The sequence below is a fragment of the Papaver somniferum genome, chromosome 6 (assembly GCF_003573695.1).
Source record: "Papaver somniferum cultivar HN1 chromosome 6, ASM357369v1, whole genome shotgun sequence".
In the NCBI taxonomy this organism is placed as follows: domain Eukaryota; kingdom Viridiplantae; phylum Streptophyta; class Magnoliopsida; order Ranunculales; family Papaveraceae; genus Papaver; species Papaver somniferum.
The window spans coordinates 116,434,705-116,458,796 of record NC_039363.1 but is presented as its reverse complement, the minus strand read 5'-3'; the positions used below and the strand labels follow the sequence as shown (position 1 = coordinate 116,458,796).

Below are 24,092 nucleotides of genomic sequence, written 5' to 3'. Positions count from 1 at the left end.
TGTAAAGCGAGCTCAATCAAGAAATATACCAAGGAGTTATATCTCAGTTTCTCAATACAATCTGCAATTGAACAGATAGAAATCTGTGAGCTCGATTGATATGATAAATAACTTGGACGGTACCAAAGACCAATGCCCAAGTGCCAATCAATCACTATCTAACAATCAAGGTTGAATTTACCAATTGATTGAACCACGCACAACCTGTGATATTTCAATTATATAAACAAGTATAATGAAGAAAAGAAATAACACAAACACCAGAAGTTTTGTTAATGAGGAAAACGCAAATGCAGAAAAACCCCGGGACCTAGTCCAGATTTGAACACCACACTGTATTAAGACGCTAAAGACACTATCCTACTACAAGTTAACTTCGAACTGGAATGTAGTTGAGCCCTAACCAAGTCTCACACCGATTAAGGTACAGTCGCATTCCTACCGCCTCTTGAACCACGCCGGATTATAAACACTTGACTCCATTAGCTGATCTCACCCACAACGAAGAGTTAATATGACCCAAAATCGAAGACTTATAAACAAATCTGTCTCCCACAGATAAGACTATTCTGATAGATAAATATGTCTCCCACAGAAGTAACTATGCAGTTTTTTTTTCCGTCTTTTCATAAATCAAGGTGAACATGAACCAATTGATAATCCAGTATTATAATCCTGAAGATCAGCCTAAAAGTATCAATCACTACACAATAACTTAACTATATGGTAGTAGGAGAAGTTATTGTGGAATCACAAAGAATGAGACGAAGAGCTTTGTGATTACTTTTTATATCTTACCTATCGTAGATAAATCTCGAGAAAATATTAGAGAAGATAAAACTCAATATGATAAAACAAGTAAGATCATATCACGCAACTACAAAGAAAATAATTGGGTATGGCTTCACGAATCCCAAATGAAGTCTTCAAGTCGTTAACCTATAATGGTTTTGGAAAAACCTAGGTTAAAGGAGAATCGACTCTAGTCGTAACTAGGACACAGGAAGGTGTCGGGATTAAGTTTTCCAGTTGCTAGAGTTCTCCCTTATATAGTCTTTCAAACCAGGGTTTGCTTTCAATTAAAGATAAGAAAGCTTAATAACAAAGCATTCAATATTCACCGTTAGATGAAAACCTGATTTAAGATTCAAGCTAAGTCTGCTTAAAACCAAAGCAATATCTCTCCATCGTTAGATGGTCTTAGCTTGTTATGCACAAATGAAATATACTTTCACTTAGATATGGGAAACCATACCTAAACGTTTATATTGAGTTTGCTAAATAATAGTTAACTGAAGTAAGCCATATGAATAATTTTGTCTTAACCACATTTATCTAACACTTCTTGATCAACTACGATGATCAATCAATCATGATATAATCAATTGAATCTAATTACGTTTCAAATAGAGTTGTTCAATTGTTCACTATTTCACAGAAATAGATATGGACCAATTGAATTAAAATCGGATTGATTCATAAGAATCAATTCATGAACATTAAGCCACGGTTTGCAAAGATTGCATTCCTTAATTCATAAATGTATTTGTTCATGAGTAAGAAAACATACTTAACCGATTTTAGAACTTTAACCACTAAGTTTGCAAACAGGTTCACAAACTATAGCTTCCGGACTTTGGTCTTGTCCAGCAGTTTGCAAACAGGTATGCATACTGCTTTCCCGGACCTTAACTCAGGTAGAACCGTTCGCATACTGGTATGCAGCGTTTGCATAATAGGTATGCAAACAAGGTTTCCGGACCTGAATCATAACACAACAGTTTGCATACTGGTATGCATACTTTGTTGTATCCAGACAAAGGTTAATTGTTCTAAACTCCCATTTCAATCATTGAAACATTCTTATAAGACGACAATAGTTGTCTTACACAAACCATTAGCTTATAAGTAATTTTCAAGTGATCGAATGATCAAATACGAATCTTTCCGAGTCGACATCAAATCATTGTCTCACACAAATCATGTAAGATGTTTCAAGGAAATTTTCACGTGATCATCTTTTGACTTATTATTTTGTTTCCAACTAAACTCGTCAAGAATATGATGAACGTAGCTAAAGCAAAAAGCTTCCAACACATATTTCGAGAAATAGATAACCGAGTTAAACTCAGCTCGAAATATCGAATGTGTATAATATAAAAGTTTATATAGCTATACAACTTAGTCTCATTAGGAGATAGAATAGAATAGACTTCTGAGTGATAGATAAGTTTTAGTCTCCACATACCTTTTTTTGATGAAGTTCCTCCAAGCTCTTCTCAGTAGATCTTCGTCTTCAATCGGTGAACGCCGTGAAGTCTAAAGCTCAACTACACATTCTATCCTAATCCGAGACATAGCTATAAGTAGACTAAAAATCAAGACTTATAGTTTTGATCAACTAAACTTGACAAACAACCTTGAGATATCAACGCTTGCGAGTTCGATCGAGCTTAACAATCTGCTATACTACTGTAGAAAGAGTGGTAATATGCTTTTGTACATAAATTATAACACTTTGTTCTTTGACCTAGAGAGTATATTTAAGAGAGATACGTTATGCTAATAGATGAGTCTTTTGACTTTTGATATGATGACATTGTGGAGGAGCAATCTTATTTATTGATGAAGAAAGGAGGTACATTCAAGCTAAATCTTGATCAGGAATAACTATTGGTCTGGAAGAGGTGAAATGTATCGCGGTAAAGGAAGTCGTGATGTGGGCTTTGCAAATGACAGAAACTTCAAATGATTAGTTAAAAAAGGTTTTTGGGTGAATTCTTCCACATAGAACTGGTGGAGATATGTTTGTAATTTATACTTGGAGAGTGAATCTCAAGTTGTTACAAGTTGTTACACAGATGAATGTTGTTGAACATAACAACTTTGAATAACATGAAAATAGCTAACTTATTAGGAACTAGTTATACGCCTACTTTTGATGTGCCGTCACAGTCTTCACCTGACTGACAGTCTTTAGGAACTGAAGTTGTTACATGCTTAACACCTCCCCTCAAGTTGTGCTTGAGTTATCGAATGTGCAACTTGGCTCTTAAGAATTGAAACCTTGGTGATGACAACCTCTTTGTGAAAATGTCAGCCAATTGATCTCTTGAGCTGATAAAACGAACATGTAGCTGTTTACTTGCAACCCTTTCTCTGAAAAAATGGTAATAAATCTCTATATGCTTCGTACGAGAATGAAACACTGGATTGTCTGTGAGATAAGTATCACCTAAGTTATCACACCATAGAATGATAGTGGAGATTGATATACCTAGTTCACGAAGGAGAGATTGTATCCAAATTAATTCAGAAGTAACAATATAAATCCCTCTGTATTATGCCTCTGTACTAGACTTTGACAAAGTTTTTTGTTTCCTTGAACTCCATGAAATTAATCTGCTGCCAAAATAAACACAGTAGCCACTGATGTATTTTCAAAGTTGTTGTAGTAAAATGATTCGTTCAAGACTTGTGAAAGCGGATTTTTATATTTTTTTAGTAAATAAAAATAGCGAACTAAATTAAAAAGATGTTGTGAAAATTATGGAGAGAATAGGGTTAGGATTCCACCATTGGTTGATATTAGTGATTTAATGAAACAATAATTATGCAACTCAACATTCAAATTGATTCTAATAGTATTGCCTAAACATGTAGATTTCCAAAAGAAATAGATGTTAATCCGAGCATAGAATATCAAAACCCAAAAAGCAAGCATATTCTATCAAGAGAAAATACACCTAACTAATCAAAATCATATAAACAATTTTTAGTTCAATGCAAAAATCATAATAGAGTTGTTGTAATTAATTAATAGAAATATATCTCTTTTACCGAAACAATGGCTTCCTCCATAGCCCCAAGGATTGGGTTTAGCTCATCATGATGTTGGAAACACGCTCAAAAGTTGATTTCATTGCTCAAAGTAGGTGTACAAATGATGAAATGGAGAAAATGATGAAAATTGGGTGTTTGCAACGTTTATAATTGTTGCAAAACACTGTTAAAAAGAACGATAGAAAAGAACTGCTGTTGTTGTAACTCTGCGACCCTCGGGTGGTTTTCGTTGTCACTGTTCATAAACGACTGCCTCTGGTGGTCTTTTGTTCTTCGTGTTCTTGGTGCAGCAGCAGAAATAGAGTTCTGTAAACTCTTGATTCTGGCCTCCTGAGCTCTCCTCTCGACCCCAAACTCTCCATCCCCCTTCTCTATGATCCCAGCAATCTATTTATACTCCTCAGCCTCATTTAATCACGCCATAATTCTCAATATTCTTCATTGAACTCAGGCAGTAAAGAAAATATTCTGGGAATATTGTCTTCCCTGATTTAGCTTCTCACGCGTTTCTACATCTGCAGAATCTCCTTATTTATCTTTGTCACGGTCCAAAGTGTTGCTCGAGTCATCAAACATGAGCAGAACACGTCTAAATTCCTCACAACTCGTGCAAGCTCATGTTTTACCTCCAACTCCCTGTTTGGATTAAACCAAGTTATCCTTCCAAATTTGATCGAAAAAACACCCATACCAGCTCTGTTAGGACATATCACAACTACCCATAAAGTTTCAGCGATTGAATCGCACAAAAACTCCTCTAAAATCCGATCGAAAAATCTGCTAGTGAATGGAAATATTTTCCCGCCAAAACATTTTTTTGAAATGTTGAAGATGAAGTGCCCCTATCCTTTTCTGGGGTGCGAATAGCAGATGGGTGCTGAGGACAAATTTGGGTGCTGAGGATGAATTTGGGCTACGCATAACCTTGGGTGTCCCTTAGCCAAATCTGGGGTCCGTATAGCAAATGTCCTCCAGGGGTCCAAATAACACTTTTTGAGCAACTTTTTCCACACAAGTGTATTTCTCCAAAAACACATACACAAACATAAAAACACCATAATAAGTACAAAATCAAGCACTAGCAATAGAGACACTGAGGACAATTCAGACACAAAAATGTGTCTATCAAATACCCCCAAACTTATTATTTGCTAGTCCTCGAGCAAATCTAATCTAAAAAATGACTACACTTAGCACGTGCAGCAAGCCGTTAAGCCGCTAGGTGGCCCTAATGGCGGAGTGTTTTCTCCGGAGGGTTTACCAGAGGTGTACCCACAAAACCATTACTCTATCTACGGAGGGTTTACTCCATACCTTAGCTATCTACGCAGAACCTTGGAAGGCACTAAAGAATCTCCTTGGTTGGCATACAAACATTGACTATAGGAGGAAGTACCCTGATGAGAATTTCCAATTGTTGTACACGAGTTTGCACTCAACATACTATAATTCATATATAAGTGACAGAGCTCTACTCATATAGTTTCTAGACATCATAACTGGACTCAACCAATCACATGGAAAGATGGATAAAGAGATGGTTAAAAGTGAACGGTGTTTCCCATATCTGTATGAAGGCCTCTGCCAAGGTGAACCTATCCTAATGGACTGAGATACCGGTCTGACTAATATCAACACAACTGGCATATACAAGGGGACCAGTGGTCGATAAACCTAACTCTAAGTCAACACAACTGGCATATACAAGGGGACCAATGGTCGACTTTATTGAATTTATTCCGGTTGGTCTAATGGTCTGGTCTTTTTTTTCTTTTTATTATTATTATTATTATTATTATTTTATTTTATTTTGTTTGTTGGTATCTCAATCACTCTATTCCACCCTAGCAAAGGTAACAACTTGAATCGTGTGCCCCATCAAATCACTTAAAAAATAAAAACAGAAGGATTAGGATTCAACAAGATATGGCGAAACTATCATGTTTTTTTAATTCTAACACCTGAGCTCTGTGCTTTTATGAATAGACTCTTTAGATGTTTCCATCCAATCAGATTGGTTCCTCAACTCCTACAACCAAGATGTTCCCATCCACTTAGATTGGTTAGTGCCAACCTTAATAAGCATAAATTTCTAGACTCTGGAGTTTATTTGTTGCAGCTAAGAGCTAACAAAAAGTTTCTTCCCCACCCTCAAACTTAAATCTAACATATGTAAACACAAGTAGCCCTTGTATGCATTATTATAGCCAATAAATACGCAAGGTAACGACCTGGGTTCAAGCTTGTTACTGTTATATTATCTAAGACAAGGATAAGCTAAACATCCAAATACTCGCAAGAACGAGTAGTTTGGTGACCTGTGGAACAACAATTCTAGTGTAGTTTTTGTTTCTGAGCTAGATTTTGGAAGCCTATTTATGAGATAACAAGCAGTGGTGAAGGCATCTGCCCAATAAGACTCAAGCATATGTGCATGAAACAGTAGAGCTAAACCAGATTCTGTGACATGCCTGATACGACGTTCTGCCAAACCATTTTGAGGGAAGTATGTGGACACGAAAATCTGTGTTGAATCCCCGACTCATTGAGATATGAAGTAAACTTTTTATATTCTAATGCATTATCAGATTGGAATATTTTTATTTTATGATCTGTTAAGTTCTCTATTTGCTTGCGGAACATAATGAAGGTTTGTAATGCATCTGATCTCTGAACTAGAGGGAAGACCCAGGTATAGTGAGAAAAGACATCCATAAACAAGATATAATAACGAAAACCAGTTCTTCGTAAAGAAGGAGAAACCATATGTCTGAGACAATAAAGCTCAAAGGCTTGTCATAACCAGTGTTGCTAAAAGAAAAGGATAACTTCTTTCTTTTACTAACATGGAAAGAATGACAAAACTCAAAAATTTTATTTTGAACTGGAAGGGAAAACTGATGACATATCTTGGAGACAATACGCATAATTGGATGTCTTAATCGCTGGTGCCATAGCGGAAGAGAAGAGGAGACCAGTGCCTGTGTTTTTATTGGTTGATTTAACATGTTAAATCCTTCAAAAATATAAATCCCATTCTTATTGAGCCCTCTCAGCAGCGTTATCCCTGTGCGCTTGTCCTTTACAACAAAAAACGAAGTGTGAAATTCAAAATAAACATCATTGTCTTTGCAAAACTGCAAGATTGACAACAAATTAGTTTTGATTTGAGGCACATGATAAATATTGTTTATTTGAAAAGATCTTGACTTAAACGTAAAAGATTCATACCAATGTTTGCAATATCCAGTGCATTACCATTGCCAACATGGATTTGGTCAGTACCATTGTATTCATTAGGAATTGTCAGATTGCGCATGTCTGCAGTTAGATGATGGGTGGATCCAGTGTCTGTCACCCATTGATTTTCAGCATTTCCTCCAGGTAACGCAATATAAGCTGTTGGTGCTTTTTGAGTGTTGTTGTTTGGCTTCTCATAACGAAACCAGCATATGTCTCCGATATGGCCCTTTTTTCTTGCATATCTGACATGCCTGATCAAATTGGCTGCTCCTTTGAGGCTGCTGAGGGCGAAAATTTGGTTGGTTGTTGTTGGGTTGATAAGACCCTCTCTTCTGGTTATTGAACCTCCTTGGATTGCTAGAAGAAGCGGAGTTGGAAACTGCTACATTAGCAACGGGGGACTGTAACAATGAAAGTTGCTGCTCTAGCCTCATATCAAAGGTGAGAAGATGAGAGTAGAAGGTGTCGATTTCCATCCCCTCCACCATACTTAACGCAGTTACAATTGGATCATAACTCTGATTTAGTCCATCGCTGATGGCGTGCTTCTTTTCATCTACAGATACTGTATATCCCGATTCTGCTAACTGAGCAAACAAACTTTTACCATCATTCAAATAGGTTTTCAAACTTCAATGTTTTATTACCTTTGGACAAGCTGTGAAGCTGTTTCTTGAGACTCATATGGTGAGCAAATTTTTTGGTGCATACTCCGACTCCAATTTATCCCAGACTTGTTTTGTTGTGTCAAGTCTTGCAACTGTGCTTAAAACTTCAGGTGTTAAAGTTGAATTCAACCATCCAACTATCAGAGAATCTTGAGATTCATACACAGTAAATTCTGGATTGATATCTTCACTTTCAGGAAGAGTTCTTGTTGGTTTTTGTTTGGTTCCATCTATGAAACCTGTGAGATCATAACCCTTTAGGATAGGTTTAAATTGAGCCTTCCCGAGTAAATGATTTGTCTCAGTATGCTTTAAGGTGGCGAGATGATGAATCTGTACTTAACGGAGACTGTTTGTATTTTCTGCCATTGTTGATAATTAGTTTTTTTTTTGTATGTTGTTGGTTTTGTGATGTATTTTGGGTGAATTCTTCCACACAGAGCTAGTGGAGATATCTTTGTTATTTATACTTGGAGATTGAATCTCATGTTGTTACACAGATGAATGTTGTTGAACATAACAACTTTGAATAACATGAAAATAACTAACTTATTAGGAACTAGTTATACGCCTATTTTTGATGTGTCGTTACAGTCTTCACCTGACTGACAGTTTTTAGGAACTGAAACTGTTACATGCTTAACATGATTTTTTTTATAGGAGACTGCGTCAGTGCTTTTAAGGATTTTTAATATTTCATTAGGACGAAGGGCTGGAAAAATCATGAAAGATAACCTAGTCTTTTTTTTGTTGCTTTAGATATTGTTATCCTATTTGTCTTAGAAGGCAATATATCAACATTGTTGATGTCTTAGCCAAAGGTATTCGGAAATCTTTAGGTATTTTTTTCTCTACTTGAAATATGCCACAAGTTGACAAAGATAGCTTCTTTGAATCATTTTGTAATGGACATCGTCCAAGTTTGGTTTGGGTAACAAAAATCATATTTACATTAAAAAAGAAACAGAAAATTGACATACAATATATAATATTGTCTCATCATCATGGAATCCAGTGTTGGACACAATCTCGTTCGAATAGTAAGAGAGGATTAGTTGATGATTCTTTCTCTGTACTGAACACAAGAAAGTGTCAAATGGTGGTCGTGCGACTCATGCCATATGCAATGACTGACACGCACAGGGGTTGGCGCCCAGCTCCCTGCATACCAGGTCAATTCAAACATCATCCATTTTGAACATTAAAAGAAAAAAAATCATCATCAATCTTAATCGTTTTGTTAAAAACATTTTAACACTTATTAATCAAGACAGTTAATCACATAATTGATATCTGTAAGCCAAAAAAAGAAGAGGAGTTAAATGAATATAGACTGTGAAAGTGATGGAGAGAAAGCAAGTGGAAAACTTATAGACCAAGCTTTAGACATTCCTAACTGCTTTGATAACTCCACTTTAACCACCATTTATGTTGTTCATGATAATAGTTAATACTACTAGTTTGATAAAATTTCAATTATGTAAAACCATAAAAATAAAATTAGGATTAGAAAGGGTTTACAAATTGAGTCGTGATAGAGTGCACGCCGAAACAGTCTTACTTTAATCCTCTAATTATCTTTGAGCAGAACCGGCTAAATGTCCCGGATAAAAAAATACAAATTGAAAACACGCCGCATCGTTACTAATAACCGAGGGGCCTGGTTTATGTAACTCTTCTTGTCAATTTGATACAATCGAGTATAGGGTAACTTTTATGGTTTATAGGGCATGGGTTCTATCATGTTGTCTGCTGTACCTAGAGAGCCGCTTTTCTAGGTAGCAAGGAAAAGTTGATATGTGAAGGCTCAAAAGTATGCATTAGATTATAGACATGGTAAACTTAGGGATTGGTTAGAGTCTAATTAGTGTAGGTATATTGCCTGTTTTTCTGTTAATAGTAATAAAAATCTTCAAATAATATATCAATTTTATTGATTGCTACAGGCCTATAACAACCAATAATGGATTTGTTAGTGTAATTATTATTCCTTGAAATGCAAGATTATATACAAAAAAAATGTAATGAACTTTTTTTTTTTCCTCTGATTTTAACCTTTAAGGTAAAAATACAGCCATTTTCTTTTGCTTTTTGGGTTACAGGTGGGATGATCTTATTGGTGTTTGATATATTTCATTATCCAATAATATTAGATGTGATCAGTGACTAATCTTAAACAACCAAAATAAAAGGCTAGAGATTAGTTAAGAGCTTAATTATTAGAGATTACAGTAAAAAGATTTGTCTAAGTAACAGAACTGAAATGTGACATGAATTTGTCTTGTAATGAAGGATGCTTAAATAATACTACTCCATTATCAAAGAATCTTAGCTCACCAAATATGTAAAATCACAACCACCATTAATCACTACTATCTGAACACTGTACAGTCTCTCTCACTCACTATAGCACTTCCTCCTCTTGCTGTTTCATCTATAAATACTATTCTGGTTTCACTTCATTTCAACACAACAAAGAGAAGAAGAAAGAAAAATCTGAGTATTCAATAACATTTTAAGTAGTCATGGCAGCAGCAGTGTTGAGTTTTCTCTTGATCTTCTCATTTGTTTCTTCTTTTGGTGATGCTCTGAGCTCAAATTACTACGCCAAGACTTGCCCAACAGTCGATACAGCCGTTACCGATGCCATGAAAAGTGCGTTTAACAAAGACAAAACTGTCGCTGCAGCGATTCTTAGGATGCATTTCCATGATTGTTTCATTAGGGTAATATCATATTATTCTTTTAGATTTATGCATACAAGTACTCTTGGTTTGTATCTAAAACGATACTTATATGTATTGATTGGTGATTTGCAGGGTTGCGATGGATCGGTCTTGTTGAATTCAGCGGGAGGTAACACTGCTGAAAAGGATGGACCTCCTAACATTTCTTTACATGCATTTTATGTTATCGAGAATGCTAAGAAAGCTCTGGAGAAGGCATGTCCTGGTGTGGTCTCATGTGCTGATATCTTAGCTCTTGCAGCTAGAGATGCCGTCGTATTAGTAAGCTTATCCAGCACTTTGCGCTAATTTTTCTCAACCCTTCTTGAGATGTTTGATTTTGATGGTCAAAACTTATTTCTAATGTTAATTTTGTAGTCTGGTGGACCAAATTGGGATGTGCCCAAAGGAAGAAAAGATGGAAGAGTTTCAAAGGCTAGTGAAACAAGATCACTACCAGCACCCTCATTCAACTTCTCTCAGTTACAACAAAGTTTCTCTCAGAGAGGTCTCTCCTTGAACGATCTAGTGGCTCTCTCAGGTATATAACACGAATTTACTTCTTACACCGCAGTTACACCGACCGGCCTTGGGTGCATATTGTAGATATTTGGAAATTCGAACTGAGGTTTTGCATTGTGAAATTGCAGGAGGACACACACTTGGGTTCTCTCATTGTTCATCATTCAACAGTAGAATCCACAACTTCGACGCCACTCACGATGTTGATCCATCACTACGTCCTGCATTTGCAGCGAGCTTGAAGAGAGTTTGTCCAAAACACAACAAAGTGAAGAATGCGGGTCTAACCATGGATCCGTCCGCCACCACATTCGACAACACCTACTACAAATTACTTCTGCAGGGGAACTCTTTGTTCTCTTCTGACGCATCTCTCTTGGCTTTGCCAAAAACTAAAGGCCTAGTCAACAAATTTGCAAACTCAAAACAAGCTTTCAAGGATGCATTTGTTAAGTCCATGATTAAGATGAGCAGCATCAGTGGTGGTCAAGAAGTCAGATTGAATTGCAGAGTTGTTAATTAAGCTTAATGGGTATTAAACAAGTTTATTGTCATGCATCATGCATTTAAATTAGAGTACTTTATTGAAAATGTGAGTTAGTGGTTATCCATGAAGTAAGTGGGTGTACCTATCATCATATGTCGAAGAAATATGTGTGGGCTTTGAAATTAATTACATTATTATGTACTAGTAAAAATTTTAAGTATCATTGTAGCAGTGCAAAAACAAAAAAAAAAATGTCTAATGGAGAATTGGAGTTGTCTTTCATATTTAGTAGGTCTCTTATTTTTATTTTTATTTTTGTCATCCATTTAATGAAAAATCATGTGCAAAGTGACAGAAATGGAAGGATTAGGCAAGTGCTATCTTTTATCGGAAACATGCATATTTGTCTGAATTCTCATTCCGCAGTTGCCAAACATACATGGGAATTATACCCATGGCCACAGGGATCGCTATCAGAGATCTCTACATCCAGACTTTAAAGCTTATAAAGCCATTAAAAAACATTCCCTATGAATTTCATTGTTTCAAAATTAATTGAAAAACATTCCCTATAAATTTCATTTTCAAATTTTATTCTTCTACAATCAAACACGCTTTACGCTTATACTCAAAGGCATATATATATATATATATATATATATATCTTTCTTAACCAAGCTGCTGCCTTTGGGTAAAACCCTACCTTGCTTTTAAATTCTCCAAAGTCATCACCACATCTAAGCAAGGAACCATTTGTTCACTTCAAGCAGCAAGGAAGCCATTTCCACCGTCACCGTCAAATCAATGGCATCCGTAGAAAAAAATTATACGAATACGAAAAACCAAATCAATATCAATTATTCACATCATCTGCAGACAAACTGAGAATCTCGGATCAGTGCCAACATATACAGATACGTACCGGCCGATACGACAAGCGGCGGTGTGCACCACGGACTTCCTGGAACGATCAGGGGTACGTATGTATTTTCACAACAAATAGTCAGATACTTAAAAAAAGTACCCATAGAAAATCAAAATTACGAATGTATCCCTGCCTGCATCGCTTAATAGTTTTTCAGCTTCCTTCTTCCACCCGCTCAAATCAGTCTTGCTAGCAGTCAGGACCGTCTTGGTGAAGAAGAACCATTCCATTACTCTATTTTAAAAAAGAAAACCAAGAACATTTTCTCTGCATCCTCGATTCAAAGGTAAATCCAATCATCATCATCACCAACATCTTTATAATTTATCCGATTATCTTAATCTTTATTGGTTGTCTGTAATACCTGTAAATCATCGACTGATTTTTGTGCAAACTCAATGCTTTTGTTGAACAATCTTGAACCGATTTCTTGCTGATTAATTAGGTTAATATTGTTGTTTATTTGATTGAATCATCGATTCTCTTTTGTATAAGTTTGAGCTGCCGCTAGGGCTTTTTTCAAAATCGGATTACTCTTTAGTTTAAAGAATCGAGCTTTTTGTGAGGGTTTTATTGTTATTTGCAATCTCTAGTCGATTTGAATAAGATTATTATTGTTATTATGAAATTGGGATTTTCAGATTGTTATTGGTGGAATAGTATCTGATTCTTGTGTGTTTACAATAGGTGGTTTGCTAGTTGAGTTTTTCAAGATGGGGAAGGAGCATCTCCCTGATGATGCCAATGTCTCTGAATCTAAGGAGGATGATATGCAAGATGATAAGGGATTAACGCTGGCGAAGGATGAGGTTTTGGTTGGGTCAACTGAGAGCAAGGAAACAGTTGAACAGGTGGCTGAAGGAAATGTTGGCAATGGTACTACTTATATCTACAGACAAGATGTTGTTAGGTTTCTCAAAGATGATCGTGGTGTTGTTGGGATTGTGACTGAGGTTGCTGGTGATACGGATTCAGATGAAAGTGACACTAGTGAGGACGAAGACGACGATGATGATGATGCAGCTGGCGCTGCTGATATCAAAGGTGGTGATAATGAGAAGGAGGTTAAGGCTGTTGTCGCTGATGAGGAGGACAAGGAGGATGGGGATGAGGAGGGTGAGGAGGAGGATGACGAGGATGGGGATGAAAATGGGGATGGGTCCGACTCGGACGAGATGGTCGACGATGAGGAAGACGAGGAAAGCGATGATGAGAAGAGCCCCCCTCTTCCAGCTGACCAAGTTCGAGTTATGTGGATGGATCGTTCGGAGACAACTCACCTTATTAGTGATGTGGAAGTGATTGATAGGGGGTTTCTGCATGGGGATATAGTTGCATCTGCCGCAGATGCAACGGGACAAGTTGGTATTGTAGTGGATGTCAATGTCTCTGTTGATTTACAAGCTGCAGATGGGTCCGTCATAAAGGATATCTGCTCTAAAGATTTGAAACGTGTAAGGGATTTTACAGTTGGAGACCATATAGTTTGTGGACATTGGTTGGGAAGAGTGGAAGATGTTCTGGATAATGTAACTGTGAAATTTGATGATGGGGCGGTTTGTAAACTTGTGAAAGTTGACCCCTTGCGGCTCAAGCCAATTGTCAAGAATATCCTTGAAGATGGCCATTTTCCTTACTACCCAGGCCAGCGAGTCAAGGCAACTTCTTCCATTTTCAAGAATGGTAAGTGGCTTTCTGGTTCATGGAAAGCTAGTCGTTTGGAAGGACTTGTTACTAAAGTTACTGTAGGTTCTGTTTTTGTCTACTGGATAGCTTCAGCTAGCTCTGGGTATGGTTCTGAATCCCCAATTCCTCCAGCCGAGGAACAGAGTCCAAAAGGTTTAAAGCTGTTATCTTGTTTACAACATGCAAATTGGCAAGTGGGTGACTGTTGTCTTCTTTCATCTCCTGCACCAGTGTCGTCCATCCCAGTTGAGAATGATTCTTCGCAGACAATGTCTGATCTTCCAGTTGAGGATGGATTAGATTCTGGTGAAGATCAAGAGAAATATGAAGGGCACACTGAGTCCATGGATCTTGATGCAGTCCCTAATCTGGATGTAAATAGTGTACATATAGAAAGTACCACCTCACTAAAATCAGGCTCTTATAGCAGTTCTTCAACGGTATCCAAGGGTCCTATGCATGAAGGTCGGCCTCTTCAGCGCAAAAAGCTGCGTAAAGTCGTGGTGAAGAGAGACAAAAAAGTTAGAAGAAAAGAAGACAATTTTGAAAGAGCATCAGTGATTGCAAATACAAAGACAAGGGTTGACGTCGTGTGGCAAAATGGAAACACTGAAGTTGGACTTGTGTCAACAACTTTAATTCCAGTCGAAAGTCCTGGTGATCATGAATTTTATGCTGAGCAGTATGTGGTGGAGAAAGCTTCAGACGACGATGACGTTTCTGAAGTTAGGCGTGTTGGGGTTGTGAAGAGTGTTAATGCAAAGGAGCGAACAGCATCTGTGAGGTGGTTGAAGCCAGTTGCCAGGCCTGAAGACCCAAGAGAGTTTGATGAGGAGGAAGTGGTAAGTGTATATGAACTTGATGTGCATCCTGACTATGACTACTGCCATGGGGACGTAGTTGTAAGGCTGTCTCCAGTTTGTGTTTCGACCGAGGACACTGAACAGCAGGTTGATTTGCACGGAACAAATCCGGATGTGAAAAAGCATTTGGGATCATCCAAAGAAGAAGACAAGTCAAACGATGACTCTCATGGGGATTTTTCAGATCTCTCTTGGGTAGGAAACATAACTGGTCTTAAGAACGGGGATATTGAAGTTACGTGGGCTGATGGCATGGTTTCAACGGTATGTCTCACCCCTAATTCTTCGATTTATTGCTTCTTTATCTTCTAATGCCAAGGTTTTATAGATCCTATCTTCAAATAACTAGAATTCTTATTTTGTTTCACATTTTTTACTTTTACTGCCCCTTAAAAAAGGCATCCGTTCGAATGTTTTAATAATGGGGTTAGGAACTAATTTATCTAGAAGTGGCAACATTATAAACAATAATAAAATTAGGAAAAGCATTTTAAGCATCATTTAAGGGAAAACCCACCACACTGATCTGGTAATTTGTCTTAGGTTGGGCCTCAAGCAATCTACGTGGTTGGTCGGGAAGATGACGAGGAATCTATTGGAGCGGGGAGTGAAGAAAGTGATGATGGAGGAGCAAGTTGGGAAACAGTTCAAGAAGATGAAATGGATCCCCTTGGGAATGCTGAAGAGGTATTTCTTTCTTTTATTTAAACGCTATTTTTTGTGGATGATCTTCAAGTCACCAGTTTGGAAGCTTAGGAACCTTCACCAGAGGATGTTACCTGTTAAATGTTGTAATAACTCCCATTTCCGCTTTCTTATCTTTATATATTTTTACTACGGAAGAAATCATTGGGGACTTAAACTGTGGTGCTATCTATCTTATGGAGGAGTACCTTTATCCATGTTATTGTGTGCTATTTCTTTCTTCTATTTTTGTTAATGAATGAGATGCTAATGGTTAATCTACAGGAAGCTCCACAGCTAAATGTTCACATCAATGGTGAGGAAGAAACACTAGTTCACTCAGAAGAGAACAGCTCTAATCGAAATGGGCCACTTTCAATTCCTCTTGCTGCCCTTGACTTTGTTACCCGGCTCGCTGTTGGGATTTTCTCCCTAGGAAAAAGGCAGGTTGATCCTCTGTCTTCAGATTCCATTGGTGGGAGTGATCCTACATTACTGGGGATTAATGATTTCCCTGAGAGAAAAACAGCAATTGGTGAACCAAGTAGCTCTTTAGATAATAATGGCGATAGTTGTGGTGCACAAGCTGCACACGTAAATGCCGAGGGACTTGGTCTTCTGTTGGAGGGCATGGAGGTTATGAAGGTAACCGAGGCTTTCAGCAGCTTGACGACCGAAGATCCTAGTTCTCCCAGCATGACAGCATCTGGTGAAGATGATACTAGCTCCTTTAGACGATTCGATACGGCCAAAGATCCTCTTGACCATTACTATTTGGGAGAAAACGGACAGGTAGACTTTGTTTTTTCCTCCTTGATTCATGTTTTGTTCTTTAATTTTGATTTGGACTTCTCTGTGCAGAAATGTTATTAGTTGGCCATTGACACCTGTGCTAGTTCCACCTAGGTAGTGTGTATATATTCGGTATATGCTATAACGAATAAGCTATAACCTACAACGAGTAAGAAATGGAATATACTGCACGGTTTGGACGTATGTTTCTTTTATTTGTCTGTTTTGTTCCCATTTGTTTGAATATTTCGTCCCTGAATTTGTATCACATCAGTGTAGTTTTGAGTTCTTTATGGCGTATTTCAAACGTCGGAATTTGTTTTGGTTCTGTTAGTTCGATTGTGCACAGTATTTACCTGTTATACCACCACATGTTCTTAACGAAGTAGCATATGTCATCATATCTAAATCTGGTGTGGCCTCTCAATTTTCAGAATAATGGAAGGAAGTGGCTCAAGAAGGTTCAGCAAGACTGGACCATCCTTCAGAAAAACCTTCCGGGTATGTTTGATGACATATTAATTTCTTAAAATTATACACACGTCCATGATTCATATTCTTACGGAACAGAACCTGTAGATTGAAAGCTCATATGCTTTTCTTACAGGTACCATATATGTGCGGGTTTATGAAGATCGAATGGATCTGATAAGGGCAGTAATTGTCGGAGCATATGGGACACCTTACCAAGATGGCCTCTTTGTTTTCGATTTTCACCTTCCTCCAGAATATCCTCAAGTTCCACCGGTAAGAAAATTTTCAAAATGCATCTGTCAAGTCAATTTTCGTCTTTAGTTGGATTAAGTAAAAATTTGGGGGAAAAGAAAGTTCACATGTTGAAAGTTTCTATGATACTGCAGTCGGTATACTATCATTCTGGTGGCTGGCGGATAAACCCAAATTTGTATGAGGAAGGCAAAGTGTGTCTTAGCCTTTTAAATACCTGGACTGGCAGAGGAAATGAAGTTTGGGACCCATCATCTTCCAGCATTCTTCAAGTCCTAGTCTCTCTCCAGGGTTTGGTGCTGAATTCTAGGCCATATTTCAATGAAGCTGGGTATGATAAGCAGGTCGGAACAGCCGAAGGAGAGAAGAACTCATTATCATACAACGAGAACACTTTTTTGCTTAACTGCAAGTCAATGATGTATCTTATGCGAAAGCCTCCCAAGGTGATACATCATATTTTATAATTTCTTATATTTACCATGAGCCATTTTTCTTTGTGTCAATATTTTGTATCTATAACAACCTAAGGGTATGGTTTAAAGCAAAGCTGTAAGGCCTTGGTGATGCGTAGAAAACAAGAAGGAAATTATGTTCTCTCTTATCTTTATTTTCTTCACATTTTGTTGGTCCTTGGTTATCTCTTTGCATTGACAGGTCTAGTTATTTCACTTATCTAACAATGAAATTCTATGTTTGCAACTGGTGTAGGATTTCGAAGAGCTTGTTAAGGACCATTTTAAGAGGCGAGGTCATTACATCCTTAAAGCCTGTGAAACATATATGAACGGATACTTAATTGGCTCTCTTAGGGATGATGCTTCACTAACTGATAACAGCAGTGACAACTCAACATCAGTTGGTTTCAAGTTGATGTTGGCTAAGATAATGCCAAAGCTAATTTCTGCATTAAGTGAAGTTGGTGCGCATTGTGATGAATTCAATCATTTACGAGATTCATAACAGAAATAGAAACAGAAAGATGCATCTTTTGAAGGACTAACAGCCGATTTGGGAAAAAGAAAGAAGAAGAAAGAAGAAAAGAATTTCTGTTGCGTGCAGGCCGGCCCTGAGGTCATAAAGTGAGCAACATATTTTTAGGGGCATCATTTTTTATGTTATTTTTTTGTTAAGATATATTGGATTAATGATATAAGTTTTTAACAAAAAAGTCGAAACCTTTTTAGGGGTGTATTCCATTTATAGATAATTGAGATTATGTATAAATTCGTGGTATTCAAACTAGCAACAATTCACCAAAGCGGATTTAGGGGAAGCTAAAAACCTTCTGGACAGTTTACTGTTTTTTGGGAAAATCACTGGCCTTAATTTACAAAAATCAAGTGTTTACTTTAGTCCCCGTATCCATCCGAACATGGGAAAATTATAGCAAAAATTCTAAAAGTCCTTTTGATGACTAAAAATGATAGATATTTGGGTACACCTATTTTCTTTGATAAGAATCGAAAAGCCAACTTTGAGCCTCTCCTTCAAAAATATTATTCCAGATCTCAAGCGGACAAGACATTTTGATTAAATCGATTCTTCAAGCCTACCCAACTTGTCAAATGCAAGTCATAGCTCTGCCAAAAGAAACTCTAGAGCAGCTTGACCGAATTGAAAGAAACTTCTGGTGGAAAAAAGAAGGGGAAAAAGGCAAGGAGATTTCATAAGAGCTTGGACAAGTATATGCAAGCCTATCTCTCAAGGAGGTTTAGAAATTAAAAACCCGCATCAAATTAATATAGCTCCCCACACAAAACTTGCCAATAGGTTAATCACTGAACAAGATCAATTGTGGGATAAACTTCTTAAAGCCAAGTATTTCCCAAATTCACACCCACTTGAATCCTCTAGAACTTCGAATTTGTCGTGAATTTGGACGAGCATCCAAAAAGGTTTAGAACTGATTAAGGAAAATTTTGTTTGGCAAGTCAAAGATGGAGCATCGGTAAAAATATGGGAGGGAAAATGGATTCCTAATGCGCATATTTTCCACAAAATTACCAACTTACAAGATTATGCACCAAAAATGGTACAAGAGGTAATAACAGAACAAAATAAATGGGATCAGGAAAAACTAAACAAATTTTTTTACCCGGAGGATAGGAAAAAAAAATCAAGCTATAAATCCAACGAGACAAGAGCAAGACATTATTAGATGGAGGCATCATCATTCAGGGAAATTCTCGGTTAAGAATATTTATAATTTTCTAACCAAGCAGGATCAAGATAATAATGACATTTTAGACTTTCCCTGAGGGGAAATTTGGAAAATTTAGGCAATCCCAAGAATAAGACTTTTCATTAGGATATTGGCTCAAAAATCTCTTCCAACTTCTTCTAGACTGGGATCTCACAATCCAGATATTGACACGAACTGTCAGATGTGTAATAATCAAGCGCAAGAAACAGAATACCATCTCTTCAAAGAGTGTCCTTTCCCAAAAACAATTTGGTTTATTTTCTCCCTCAAAAATTTAATCTTAAATTGCAAAACAGACACGATTATTTATTGGGTAAGATGGTGGAATACGGAACCTGATTTAGTCAATTTACAAAAAAGAATATCAACCATTATTTGGTTCATCTGAGAATATAGATGTTCGATTGTTTTTGAGAAAATAAATCCAGACCCGATCAATCTAATAGGAAAAATTAATAGATTTTCACAATCTACCCCTTCGAATATCCTTCAAGATGATAGAAAACTACACAAAAAAATCTCAATCAATTATTCCTGGTCCAACCTAAATTCAGATTGGATATTTTGTGTATGTGTCCTTTAAGAAAGAAGATTGGTCGATGGATTATGCCTTTATCCTATACTCATCGGATCATGATACTTTCATGCACTTATCAGCAGGTTCAGAGTGGGCTACGTCAGCATTTCACGCAGAAGAAAAATCTTTACTAAAGGCTATTACTTGGCTAAAAGAAAATGTTTTTTCTAGTGTTTCAATAGTCACAGACTGCAAAGTCCTGGCAGACAACATAAACAAGGTAAGCTCAGACTTTTCGTGGACAACGGAAAACACTAGAGGTGGCAACGGGTCGGTTTAGGGTCAACCCGTGGCGGGTTAGTCGGGTTACGGGTTGATAGTACTGAACCCTAACCCTATAAATAACGGGTCTAAAAAGCTCAACCCTAACCCTAGGCGGGTTGGTTCTGTCGGGTTGGCGGGTTGGCTCTAGGTTTTATGATGTAGCTGAACTTCTTATGTAATACGACTAAATTGTAAGTCTTAAAAGTTGAAACTACTCCGAAACAAATAAGCTTACAAATTACAATAGTTTTACAACAACAACATTACAAAAGAGCTCCATGATCATTGGGAAGACTCTAGCATTGAAGTATTCAAGTCCAGTCCAAGTGTTCAAGTTTAACAAAGAAAACTAAACCTCCAAAAAAAAGATTGCAGTATCATTCATCAGTGACGAGGACACCATAAAAAGATAATAACCATTTCCTGCACAAAATATATCACATTGGTTAATAACTACTAAGGTTATGATTCGTAAGGAAGTAATCTTCCAACTCCAAGTGACCAAGTTCAAGTTAATGTTGATTTCTTTCATATACAAAAAAGTGGACTGTATAATTACTGAACTAGTCTAAAATAGTGAACTTGGTCTTGAATCATAACCTAAGACTCTCGATATACATATATATAAATATATTTATGTACTAGTATATATTTCTCCATCCATATCTACACAAAAATTGGAGAGACCGGTAAGTTCAGATTCGTCCGAATCTTCTTTAGTGTGCAAAAAACATTCTGTTTTCCATGTCTCTTTGTGATTTAGCAGTTTATGATCACTTTAGGATGCTCCAACTATCCAATATGAATCTGTAATTTTCATCAAAAGTGAATTAAACAAAAGAATGAATTCAAGTCAACTACATAGAATTTGCATAATTACCCGTTCTGTATTGAAGAAGTACGCATACTAATTAGATGCATAAGAACTTACTGCCTCATCAATATTGGGTGAATCAGATCCCATTATATCTTCATCGCTCATCCCATCATCATTCGCATCATCCACATCTTCAGCTCCTACACAAAAATAAAAATAAACAACAAACAATTTTATTTATGATGTTGATTAAACTTGCAACATACACGACTTCTGCCACTTATCAACTCCATAGTCCCAGTCACGAGTTGTTGTCAATGCCTCAGCAGTTTCGGGCAATAAGGAACTGCGAAATCGGTCAATTACCCTTCCCTCAATGCTAAATGCAGATTCTGAAGCAACGGTTGAAATAGGAACTGCTAAAATATCTCCCGCCATTCTTGAAAGAACTGGATACCGCCGTTCCTGTGATTTCCAATAGCTTAAGATGTCAATCTCTTGCGACGGTGGGAGTGTTGACTCACTTAAATATTGATCCAATTCTGACTTGTCAGATTGCAGACCACCACTTTCTTGTGCTGCAGCAAATTCCTGCATAAACATTGATAAATATCATCAAATAATGTAATGCTAATTGTTTTCCGAAATTATTACTAGAAAACTTGTCAAGCAAATGTTACCTGCATATGCATGGTTCTTAAATGGGATGAATTCTCACTATTTAGAGTACCTGCATCCCAAGTTCCATTGGATGTGGAATCTCTTGAATTTGATGATTTAAAGTACTCTTTATAAAGTGCTGTCATTCTACTACGGACAAGATCAACTTCCTTCTTCAATTCACTCTCATCAGGATACAACTTTTGGTAAGTAAATTTGACAAATGCAAGTTTTAGTCGAGGATCTAAAACTACTGCCATGGACAACAATGGACTCAACTTTTTCCAATACTTGTCAAACTTTTCTCGCATTTCTTTTACCATGTTTCTAATAAACTGAATTTCATTGGTGCTCTCTTTTTCCAATAAGACTTGAATTTGACAAACTCCTTCGAAGTATAAATTAGAAGTAGGATACTTACTTCCAGAAAATAGAGTTGTCAAATCGTAAAAATCCTTGAGAAATTTTGTAACCACCTTGATTTGAAACCATTCTTCTTCGGTAGGAGAGCCCTCATAGTCTTTATCCATCAACTTCAGATGAGTAAAAACATCTTCATATGCTATGTAACTCTGCAACATAAGATACGTAGAATTCCATCTTGTCTTAACGTCTCGGCGAAGACCCATCCTTACTGAAATTCCTAAGGTCTCAATAGTTTCAAAGAAATTCTGTTTTCTTATTTGGGATGCTTTAATGTAATTACCAACTTCCTTACCTTAATCACTGCTGGATCAATCTTTGTCAGTCCATCTTTCACAATAAGAGCCAATATGTGAGCACAACAACGTTCATGAAAGTATTTTCCCTTGTTGAAAACAATCTTCTTAGCCACAAGTCGACTCTTCATAACTTTAATACACCTGTCGTTTGATGCAGCATTATCAAGAGTGATGTTGCATACCTTTTCTACAATTCCCCCATATTCCAACATAACAAATAGCTTAGCAGCAAGGGCTTCACCTGAATAAAAATGTAACACCCATTAATAAATCAACTAATCAGATTAGAATATGTTACACCCATTGATAAACAAATAACCATTCATCTTTTAACATCAATTCAGGTATACATTACATACTATGTAACTGTAAAAAGACTTCAGAATCTACTTTTGATTTCAAATGACAGTTATAGTTGCCTCATGACTCATACATAAATAACATATAGTTTCAAGAGTTATAACTTAGAGATATATCCCAAACAAGCAACATCAGAAAGGACTTTACCTGAATGGGGCGGTGGAAGTGGAGAAAAATTTAGAAGCAACTTCTGTAATTTCCAGTCTTGATCAATGAAGTGCACAGTTAAACTTATATACCCCGTAGTGGTAACTGAGGTCCACATGTCTGATGTTAGAGATATTCTACCTGTAACACATTTCAATCTCTTGCGAATAGCTTCTTTTCGCATCCCATGAGCTTTAAGAATGTCAGCTTTCGAAGTATTTCTTGACAAGGTTTTAGCATCATCATTTAGATAAGCACACAAGTCCCTAAATTCTGTCCATTCCACTAAACTTAATGGAAGATTTCTTGCAATGATTAATTTGGAAACAAACTCCCGGAACGTTGTCTGATCTATTTTGCGTGCACGAGTAGACACTTGTTGTCCATTCTTTGCAGATAACAACATTTGCCCCACATCTTGCATTTGACGCCTAAGGCACTTATGCCTTTGAATAGTTGATGTACCACCCTTCTTACCATCATAAACATATTTCTGGCCACAATCTTTGCACACCGCCTTTTCTGTACCATCATCTTGTTCTACCAATGTAAAGTCAAGCCAAACACTTGATGTAAGATTTTGTTTCCTTGTTTTTGGAACCACTGATTTAGAATTAATAGTCACACATTCGTTCACCGAATCTACTATATCAACATCCTCTTCACTCATAACATCGTCATCATTTTGTACACCGGCCATTTTGTGAAGCTATAAGAAAATTGAAAGACTTAAAATCATATTTAATTTTATCGAATGGAGACAATGGTACATAATTTATATCTTGAACACTAGCAACATGTTATAGCCATTACTATTAGCACAAGATACACGAGTATAGTCATCACATCCATATAAATATTAAACCAAACTAGTTGAGTCCATTATCATAAATATTAAACCAAACTATAATTTTCACTCAGACAAAAAAACAAGCACTTTGACTACAAAAGAAACTGAAGACAAGATATATGTTTCTACTGAACTTGTACTAGTATCGATTGATTAACAACAAAATAACAACACCATTATCAGTCCAACTCCAATAGGTGTAGATCTGCACACGATTATCAAGATTAACCACTAACATCACGAGTTTAAACTTTTTCATATATATCAAAAAAAAATTCCATATATTCATGAGATTAGGGTACGACCCAAAATTACAGAAATTAA

At 36.8% G+C, this 24,092-nt stretch overlaps 2 protein-coding genes across 2 annotated transcripts; both read left to right on the top strand.

Moving 5' to 3' along the window:
- Positions 1-10,192: 10,192 nt before the first annotated feature.
- Positions 10,193-11,777, top strand: LOC113288987 (peroxidase 64-like). Its single transcript, XM_026538148.1, has 4 exons — positions 10,193-10,480; positions 10,574-10,762; positions 10,859-11,021; positions 11,131-11,777. The coding sequence occupies exons 1-4, from the start codon at positions 10,280-10,282 to the stop codon at positions 11,523-11,525; spliced, it is 948 nt and encodes a 315-aa protein (XP_026393933.1). The 5' UTR covers positions 10,193-10,279; the 3' UTR covers positions 11,526-11,777.
- A 794-nt stretch (positions 11,778-12,571) lies between these two features.
- Positions 12,572-18,357, top strand: LOC113288986 (probable ubiquitin-conjugating enzyme E2 23). The gene is made up of 8 exons (XM_026538147.1): positions 12,572-12,700; positions 13,102-15,227; positions 15,507-15,650; positions 15,933-16,439; positions 16,874-16,940; positions 17,047-17,186; positions 17,300-17,611; positions 17,877-18,357. The coding sequence occupies exons 2-8, from the start codon at positions 13,128-13,130 to the stop codon at positions 18,126-18,128; spliced, it is 3,522 nt and encodes a 1,173-aa protein (XP_026393932.1). The 5' UTR covers positions 12,572-12,700; positions 13,102-13,127; the 3' UTR covers positions 18,129-18,357.
- The last annotated feature ends 5,735 nt before the right edge of the window (positions 18,358-24,092 follow it).